Source organism: Bubalus bubalis, chromosome 9 (assembly GCF_019923935.1).
Source record: "Bubalus bubalis isolate 160015118507 breed Murrah chromosome 9, NDDB_SH_1, whole genome shotgun sequence".
NCBI classification, from domain to species: Eukaryota; Metazoa; Chordata; class Mammalia; order Artiodactyla; family Bovidae; genus Bubalus; species Bubalus bubalis.
The window spans coordinates 68,771,493-68,781,457 of record NC_059165.1 but is presented as its reverse complement, the minus strand read 5'-3'; the positions used below and the strand labels follow the sequence as shown (position 1 = coordinate 68,781,457).

Sequence of the window (9,965 nt, the reverse complement as noted above, 5' to 3'; positions counted from 1 at the left end):
TTACTTACTTAAGGGTTTCTTTTTTATTTTTTCTTCCAGTTTTATCGAGATAAATTGACATACAGCACTTTGTAATATGTAGAGCATAAATCTGACTTACATACATCATGAAATTATTACAACAGTAAATTTAGTGATATTACATGATCTTATAAAGATAAAACATTAAAGAAATAAAAAAAATTTTTTCCTTGTGAAGAATAGGGTGCTATCTTCCTCTCACAGTCGCCGCCGTGAAGCTGAGCTGAGGCCATCAGATCAAGGAGCGCAGTGACTGGGAGGGTTGGGTCTATGGTCACTCCGGGGGCCGCTCCGCGGGCTGGTACTTTTTTATCAGAGCAAGCTGTGTTCCATGGCAGGGAACTTTTGGCAGAGCTCCCACTATTTACAATGGATTTTGGATAAACAAGATCTGTTGAAGGAACGCCAAAAGATTTAAAGTTTCTCTCTGAAGAAAAGTATTGGAAATTACAGATATTTTTTACAAATGTTATCCAAGCATTAGGTGAACATCTTAAATTAAGACAACAAATCATTGCCACTGCTACGGTTTATTTCAAGAGATTCTATGCAAGGTATTCTCTGAAAAGTATAGATCCTATATTAATGGCTCCTACATGTGTGTTTTTGGCATCCAAAGTAGAGGAATTTGGAGTAGTCTCAAATACAAGATTGATTGCTGCTGCTACTTGTGTTTTGAAAACTAGATTTTCATATGCCTTTCCAAAGGAATTTCCTTATAAGATGAACCATGTATTAGAATGTGAATTCTATCTTTTAGAATTAATGGAGTGTTGCTTAATAGTGTATCATCCTTATAGACCTTTGCTCCAGTATGTGCAGGACATGGGCCAAGAAGACATGTTGCTTCCCCTTGCATGGAGGATAGTGAATGATACCTACAGAATGGATCTTTGCCTACTGTATCCTCCTTTCATGATAGCTTTAGCTTGCCTGCATGTAGCCTGTGTTGTACAGCAGAAAGATGCCAGACAGTGGTTTGCTGAGCTTTCTGTGGATATGGAGAAAATTTTGGAAATAATCAGGGTTATTTTAAAGTTGTATGAGCAGTGGAAAAAATGTGATGAGAGAAAAGAGATGGCAACTATTCTTAGTAAGATGCTGAAACCAAAACCTCCTCCAAACAGTGAAGGACAGCAGGGTCCAGATGGAAGTCAGAACTCTAGCTACAGCCAATCTTAAAACATTCTGAAGAATTTCATAGTGGAAATAATCACAGTTGGAAATAAACCATTGGGCAGATTTCAGTAATGTCTTCATTGGAACACAAATGAAAATGAATAGTTTGTCAAGCATATTAGGAAGTGATTTTATTTTTGCAAAATGTTTTCCTTACCTAATTTGATTCTAATACATAATTGATCAAAATCTATTGTTTATGAAAGTTTGGAAAGGTTCTAAGAGGACCTACAGACAGACAGACATAGACTTTTGAAAATTTATAGCTTCTGATTAGTAAAACTTTTCTTAATTTGGATAATAGAAATTTTAACTTTTTATTAAGCCAAAAAACATGAAACATAATTTGTTTAAAATTCTCTTTTGTCACTGAATGACCAAAAAAAGAAATAAGTCAAATATATGAGGGTCTTCTTTTTTCCCTCTTTAAGTTAAAATTTAAAATTGTATTTAAAGAATCATATCTTACAAAATCCTGGAAGGTTTTGGTGATGATGATGATCATGATTTCAGGGAAATGAATCAATTACCTATGATTTTAAAGTGTAATTATTCAGTAGTTTTGGTATCTTGCCATGGAGGATACTAGCCCCAGCCTAGCAGAAAAGTGCAATATGTACAGCATACTTTGACATTTTAAAAGTTATACTCCATAACCACTTTGAAATGCTGGGCAAACATTTTAAAAAATTGCATTTAATTCAGTTAATCAGGCATTTTGAAAGCTAATTGGATGAAAACTGTACTATGGTTGAAATTTGGTAACATTTTTGTTATTTTTACTGTGAAGTTTTTATATGACGTACACACCCTAGTTTATTTTTGTGTCTCAGTGTGGACTTACAGATTTACTACAGGAATCCTGAGCCAGGAACAGTCAGGTTTCAGGCCAGTTAGATACTGGCTGTTCTTAATTCTCATCTGAGTGTAGGACTTCAGACTAAATGTTAAGTCAGTGGGACTTTGCTGTCTGTAGAAGTTACTAAATTACATGATCGTTTTTTTTCAGACTTGAAAGAGTGATAAAATTTGGAGTCATAGGATATTGATGTACAATTTAAGGATTAAAAATTTTTATAATTCAATTGTGAATAATGGATTATTAAATGTTGACTTCCTAGTATAAAACTACAAGAATAAAAATACGTTCTCCAGCTTAAAAAAAAATGTCCTTGTGATGAGGAATCAGGATTTACTCTTTTAATAACTTTCATATATAACATACATCAATATTAATTCCATTAATATTTATCATGTTTTACCTGGGAATCCCACGGACAGAAGAGCCTGGCAGGCTACAGACCATGGGGCTGCAAAGAGTCAGACCATACTTAGGAACTACAACAACAGCAACAGCAACAAACATGATTTCCCTAGTACTATTTATCTTATAATGAGAATTTATATCTTCTGATTGCATTCACTTAATTTTATGTCTCTAGTAACCACAAATCTGATGTCTTTGCTATGAGTTTGCTTGACTGTTTGTCTGAAGTGTAACTGAGCTACTGTACTATTGTAATCCCTGTTACACAACATAATGACTTGATATTTCTGCACATTTCAAAATGACCACCATGATATGTCTAGTTTTGATTTGTCACCATATATTATGTAGTTATTGACCACGTCCCCTACATTATAAATTTCACACCCTGATTGAATTATTTTACAACTAATTTTTATTTTATACTTCTTACTGTCCTTCACGTATTTCTTTTCTTCCCTATATTCTTCTCTCTGGCACACCCCCAGTTTATTCTCTGTATCTATGATTTCAGGTTTGTTTGTTTGTTTGATATATGTGTTCCTTTTTTTTTTTTTTTAGATCCATAACTAAGTGAAATTATACAGTATTTATCTTTCCTGTCTGACTTATTTCACTCAACATAATACATTCTAAGTCCATCCATGTGCTGCAAATGGCAAATTTTTATTATTTTTTTAATGGCTGAGTGGCATTTACATATATATATATAATATTTTTTCTATTCATTATCTATTAATGCACACTTAGGCTGCCTCCATATCTTGGATACTGTGAATAATGTTGCAATGAATATAGGGGTGCACATATCTTTTTAATTCAGATAAATAACAAGGTGGGGGATTGCTGGATGTAAAGGTAGTTCTATTTTAATTTGTTGAGGAATCTCCATACTGTTTTCCATGCTGGCTGCACCAATTTACAATCACACCTTAGTGCCAGAGTCTTCCCTTTTATCCACATCCTTCCGAGCAGTTGTTTGTTGTCTTTCTGACTAAAGCCATTCTGACAATCTGACAACTGTGTGGTGAAGATTCATTATGGCTTGGATTTACATTTCCCTGATGACTAGTGATACTGAACATCATTTCATATGCCTGTTGGTTAACTGTTTATCTTCTTTGGAAAAAAATGTCTATTCAAGTCCTCTGTCTGTTAAAAAGGAGAGATTAAAATATATCTGACAGGAATAGCATATGAGTTGGGAGTGCAACTCCCATTAATTAATGGAATCAATCAATTAAAATGGATTAATTAATTAATGGAATATCCCATTAATGAAATATGCAACTCATATTCCAGACATCCTGGAATGTGAAGTCAAGTAGGCCTTATGAAACATCACTATGAACAAAGCTAGTGGAGGTGATGGAATTCCAGTTGAGCTATTACAAATCCTAAAAGATGATGGTGTTAAAAGTGCTTCACTCAATATGCCAGCAAATTTGGAAAATCCAGCCGTGGTCACAGGACTGGAAAAGGTCAGTTTGCATTCCAATCCCAAAGAAAGGTGATGCCAAAGAATGCTCAAACTACCGCACAATTGCACTCATCTCACACACTAGTAAAGTAATGCTCAAAATTCTCCAAGCCAGGCTTCAGCAGTACATGAATCGTGAACTTCCAGATGTTCAAGCTGGATTTAGAAAAGACAGAGGAACCAGAGATCAAATTGCCAACATCTGCTGGATCATCAAAAAAGCAAGAGAGCTCCAGAAAAACATCTACTTCTGCTTTATTGACTATGCCAAAGCCTTTGACTGTGTGGATCACAACAAATTGTGGAAAATTTTTCAAGAGACGGGAATATCAAACTACCTTACCTGCCTTCTGAGAAATATGTATGCAGCTCAAGAAGCAACAGTTAGAACCAGACATGGAACAACAAACTGGTTCCAAATGGTAAAGGAGTACGTCAAGGCTGTATAGTGCCACCTTGCATATTTAATCTCTATGCAGGGGGTTCCATGATAGCTCAATTGGTAAAAAAATCTGCCTGCAATGCAGGAGACCCCAGCTCAATTCCTGGGTCAGGAAGATCGGCTGGAGAAGGGATAGGCTAACCTCTCCAATATTCTTGGGCTTCCCTTGTGGCTCAGCTGGTAAAGAATCCACCTGCAATGCAGGAGACCTGGGTTTGATCCCGGGGTTGGGATGATCCCCCGGAGACGGGAAAGGCTACCCACTCCAGTATTCTGGCCTGGAGAATTCCTTGGACTGTACAGTCTGTGGGGTTGCAAAGAGTCGGACATGACTGAGAGACTTTACTTTCACTCTCACACAGAGTACATCATGTGAAATGCTGGGCTGGATGAAGCACAAGCTGGAATCAAGATTGCTGGGAGAAATATCAATAACCTCAGATATGCAGATGACACCACCTTTATGGCAGAAAGCTAAGAAGAACTAAAGAGCCTCTTGATGAAAGTGAAAGAGGAGAGTGACAAATTTGCCTTAAAACTCAACATTCAGAAGACTAAGATCATGGCATCTGGTCCTATCACTTCATGTCAAATAGATGGGGAAACAATGGAACCAGTGACAGGCTTTCTTTTCTGGGCTCCAAAATCAGTGCAGATGGTGACTGCAGCCATGAAATTAAAAGACACTTGCTCCTTGGAAGAAAAACTATGACCAACCTAGAAAGCACATTAAAAAGCAGAGACAACACTTTATTGACAAAGGTATATCTTGTCAGTACCAGTATGGTTTTTCCAGTAGTCATATATGGGTGTGAGAGTTGGACTATAAAGAAAGCTGAGTGCAGAAGAATTAATGTTTTTGAAATGTGGTGTTGGAGAAGACTTGAGACTCCCTTGGATTGCAAGGAGATCCAACCAGTCCATCCTAAAGGATTTCAGTCCTGAATATTCATTGGAAGGACTGATGCTGAAGCTGACACTCCAATACTCTGGCCACCTGATGCGAAGAACTGATTCATTGGGAAAGACCCTGATGCTGGGAAAGATTGAAGGCAGGAGGAGAAGAGGATGACAGAGAATGAGATGGTTGGATGTCATCACCAATTCAATGGATATGAGTTTGAGCAAACTCCGGGAGTTGGTGATGGACAGGGAAGTCTGGCGTGCTCATTCTGTGGAGCTGCAAAGAGTCAGACACAACTGAGTGACTGAACTGAACTGGGAGTGCAAAAATGAGGTTCAGCTGTCTTAAAATCCTAACTGCCCTTTGCATAGTGCAGAGAAATATGAGGTAAAAAAAAAAAAAAGATTAGATCTCAATTACAGGAGAAAAACTATTAAAAATTCCAACATATGGAGGCTAAACAACACGCTGCTGAATAACCAACAAATCACAGAAGAAATCAAAAAAGAAATCAAAATTTGCATAGAAAAGAATGAAAATGAAAACACAACAACCCAAAACCTGTGGGACACTGTAAAAGCAGTCCTTAGGGGAAAGTTCATAGCAATACAGGCATACCTCAAGAAACAAGAAAAAAGTCAAATAAATAACCTAACTCTACACCTAAAGCAACTAGAAAAGGAAAAAATGAAGAACCCCAGGGTTAGTAGAAGGAAAGAAATCTTAAAAATTAGGGCAAAAATAAATGCAAAAGAAACAAAAGAGACCATAGCAAAAATCAACAAAGCCAAAAGCTCATTCTTTGAAAGGATAAATAAAATTGACAAACCATTAGCTAGACTTATCAAGAAACAAAGGGAGAAAAATCAAATCAATAAAATTAGAAATGAAAAAGGAGAGATCACAACAGACAACACAGAAATACAAAGGATCATAAGAGACTACTATCAGCAATTATATGCCAATAAAATGGACAACGTGGAAGAAATGGACAAATTCTTTAAAAAGTACAACTTTCCGAAACTCTACCAGGAAGAAATAGAAAATCTTAACAGACCCATCACAAGCACGGAAATTGAAACTGTAATCGGAAATCTTCCAGCAAACAAAATCCCAGGTCCAGACGGCTTCTTAGCTGAATTCTACCAAAAATTTAGAGAAGAGCTAACACCTATCCTACTCAAATTCTTCCAGAAAATTGCAGAGGAAGGTAAACTTCCAAACTCATTCTATGAGGCCACCATCACCCTAATACCAAAACCTGACAAAGATCCCACAAAAAAAGAAAACCACAAGCCAATATCACTGATGAACATAGATGCAAAAATCCTTAACAAAATTCTAGCAATCAGAATCCAACAACACATTAAAAAGATCATACACCATGACCAAGTGGGCTTTATCCCAGGGATGCAAGGATTCTTCAATATCCACAAATCAATCAATGTAATACACCACATTAACAAATTGAAAAATAAAAACCATATGATTCTCTCAATAGATGCAGAGAAAGCCTTTGACAAAATTCAACACCCATTTATGATAAAATTCTCCAGAAAGCAGGAATAGAAGAAACATATCTCAACATAATAAAAGCTATATATGACAAACCCACAGCAAACATTATCCTCAATGGTGAAAAATTGAAAGCATTTCCCCTAAAGTCAGGAACAAGACAAGGGTGCCCACTCTCACCATTACTATTCAACATAGTTTTGGAAGTTTTGGCCACAGCAATCAGAGCAGAAAAAGAAATAAAAGGAATCCAAATTGGAAAAGAAGAAGTAAAACTCTCACTGTTTGAAGATGACATGATCCTTTACATAGAACACCCTAAAGACTCCACCAGAAAATTACTAGAGCTAATCAATGAATATAGTAAAGTTGCAGGATATAAAATCAACACACAGAAATCCCTTGCATTCCTATACACTAATAATGAGAAACTAGAAAGAGAAATTAAGGAAACAATTCCATTCACCATTGCAACAAAAAGAATAAAATACTTAGGAATATATCTACCTAAAGAAACTAAAGACCTATATATAGAAAACTATAAAACACTGGTGAAAGAAATCAAAGAGGACACTAATAGATGGAGAAATATACCATGTTCATGGATTGGAAGAATCAATATAGTGAAAATGAGTATACTACCCAAAGCAATTTATAGATTCAATGCAATCCCTATCAAGCTACCAACAGTATTCTTCACAGAGCTAGAACAAATAATTTCACAATTTGTATGGAAATACAAAAAACCTCGAATAGCCAAAGCGATCTTAAGAAAGAAGAATGGAACTGGAGGAATCAACCTGCCTGACTTCAGGCTCTACTATAAAGCCACAGTCATCAAGACAGTATGGTACTGGCACAAAGACAGAAATATAGATGAATGGAACAAAATAGAAAGCCCAGAGATAAATCCACGCACCTATGCACACCTTATCTTTGACAAAGGAGGCAAGAATATACAATGGATTAAAGACAATCTCTTTAACAAGTGGTGCTGGGAAAACTGGTCAACCACTTGTAAAAAAATGAAACTAGAACACTTTCTAACACCATACACAAAAATAAACTCAAAATGGATTAAAGATCTAAATATAAGACCAGAAACTATAAAACTCCTAGAGGAGAACATAGGCAAGACACTCTCCAACATACATCACAGCAGGATCCTCTATGACCCGCCTCCCAGAATATTGGAAATAAAAGCAAAAATAAACAAATGGGACCTAATTAAAATTAAAAGCTTCTGCACAACAAAGGAAATTATAAACAAGGTGAAAAGACAGCCTTCAGAATGGGAGAAAATAATAGCAAATGAAGCAACTGACAAACAACTAATCTCAAAAATATATAAGCAACTCCTACAGCTCAACTCCAGAAAAATAAATGACCCAATCAAAAAATGGGCCAAAGAACTAAATAGACATTTCTCCAAAGAAGACATACAGATGGCTAACAAACACATGAAAAGATGTTCAACAGCACTCATTATCAAAGAAATGCAAATCAAAACCACTATGAGATACCATTTCACACCAGTCAGAATGGCTGTGATCCAAAAGTCTACAAGCAATAAATGCTGGAGAGGGTGTGGAGAAAAGGGAACCCTCTTACACTGTTGGTGGGAATGCAAACTAGTACAGCCACTATGGAGAACAGTGTGGAGATTCCTTAAAAAACTGGAAACAGAACTGCCTTATGATCCAGCAATCCCACTGCTGGGCATACACACTGAGGAAACCAGAAGGGAAAGAGACACGTGTACCCCAGTGTTCATCGCAGCACTGTTTATAATAGTCAGGACATGGAAGCAACCTAGATGCCCATCAGCAGATGAATGGATAAGAAAGCAGTGGTACATATACACAATGGAGTATTACTCAGCCATTAAAAAGAATACATTTGAATCAGTTCTAATGAGGTGGATGAAACTGGAGCCGATTATACAGAGTGAAGTAAGCCAGAAAGAAAAACACCAATACAGTATATTAACGCATATATATGAAATTTAGAAAGATGGTAACAATAACCGTGTATACGAGACAGCAAAAGAGACACTTATGTATAGAACAGTCTTTTGGACTCTGTAGGAGAGGGAGAAGGTGGGATGATTTGGGAGAATGGCATTGAAACATGTATAATATCATATATGAAATGAGTTGCCAGTCCAGGTTCAATGCATGATACTGGATGCTTGGGGCTGGTGCACTGGGAGGACCCAGAGGGATGGTATGGGGAAGGAGAAGGGAGAAGGGTTCAGGATGGGGAACACATGTATACCTGTGGTGGATTCATTTTGATATATGGCAAAATCAATACAATATTGTAAAGTTAAAAAATAAAATTAAATTAAAACAACAAAAAAAAAATGAGATATGGTATTTCACACAAAGTAAACCAGAAGAAAGTTGGTTCATTGGACAAATTAGGGAAAATTCATTAATAAATACAAAGAAAGTCACTTAAATATAATAAAATGTATGATAGCCTGTTAAAATGTTTTATAAACCTAATAAAATATCCCTAAAACACATCATCTGGAGAAGGCTTTGACAACCTCCTCAAGTATTCTTGCCGGGGAAGTCCCTAGGACAGAGGAGCCCAGTTAGCACCAGTTCATGGGGTTGCAGAGTCAGACTCAACTTAGTGACTAAACACAAAGAAAATATATCAAACAAAACAAAAAAGTGCAGAGAGAACAAAGTAGCAGCAGGGGGATTATAACACATTCCCTTCTCTATGATAGACAGAAGAAATAGATAAAAATTAATAAAATTTGAACATCAGAATTCCGAATGAACACATGAAAAACATTACATTCAATGACAGAGGAAAATATAGAATTTTCACAAAAAAATGATCACACAAGGCCCATAATATAAGGTGTAAAACACTTCAGAAGATTAAATCTCTGTACTCAGAGTTTGAATTCAGAATGCATTAAAACATAAATAAGAATGTCTCACGTGTTTGTAGATGATAAAATATTATTTTAAATAATATTTGGGCCAAATAAAATATTCACATATCAGCCCTATAGGATACTTCAAAGGCACCAAGTAAAAGGAAATTTAGAGGCTTAAATATGTATGTTAGACTATTTTTTTTTATTCAATGACTTAAACATCCTTTTAAAAAATATCATATACAATGCTATATG

At 36.0% G+C, this 9,965-nt stretch overlaps 1 protein-coding gene across 1 annotated transcript; it reads left to right on the top strand.

Moving 5' to 3' along the window:
- Window positions 1–243: 243 nt before the first annotated feature.
- LOC102396628 (cyclin-C-like) lies at window positions 244–2,285 on the top strand. The gene is given in 2 exon segments (XM_044948675.1): window positions 244–425; window positions 428–2,285. Coding segments are annotated over 2 exon segments (849 nt in total). The 5' UTR covers window positions 244–352; the 3' UTR covers window positions 1,204–2,285.
- The last annotated feature ends 7,680 nt before the right edge of the window (window positions 2,286–9,965 follow it).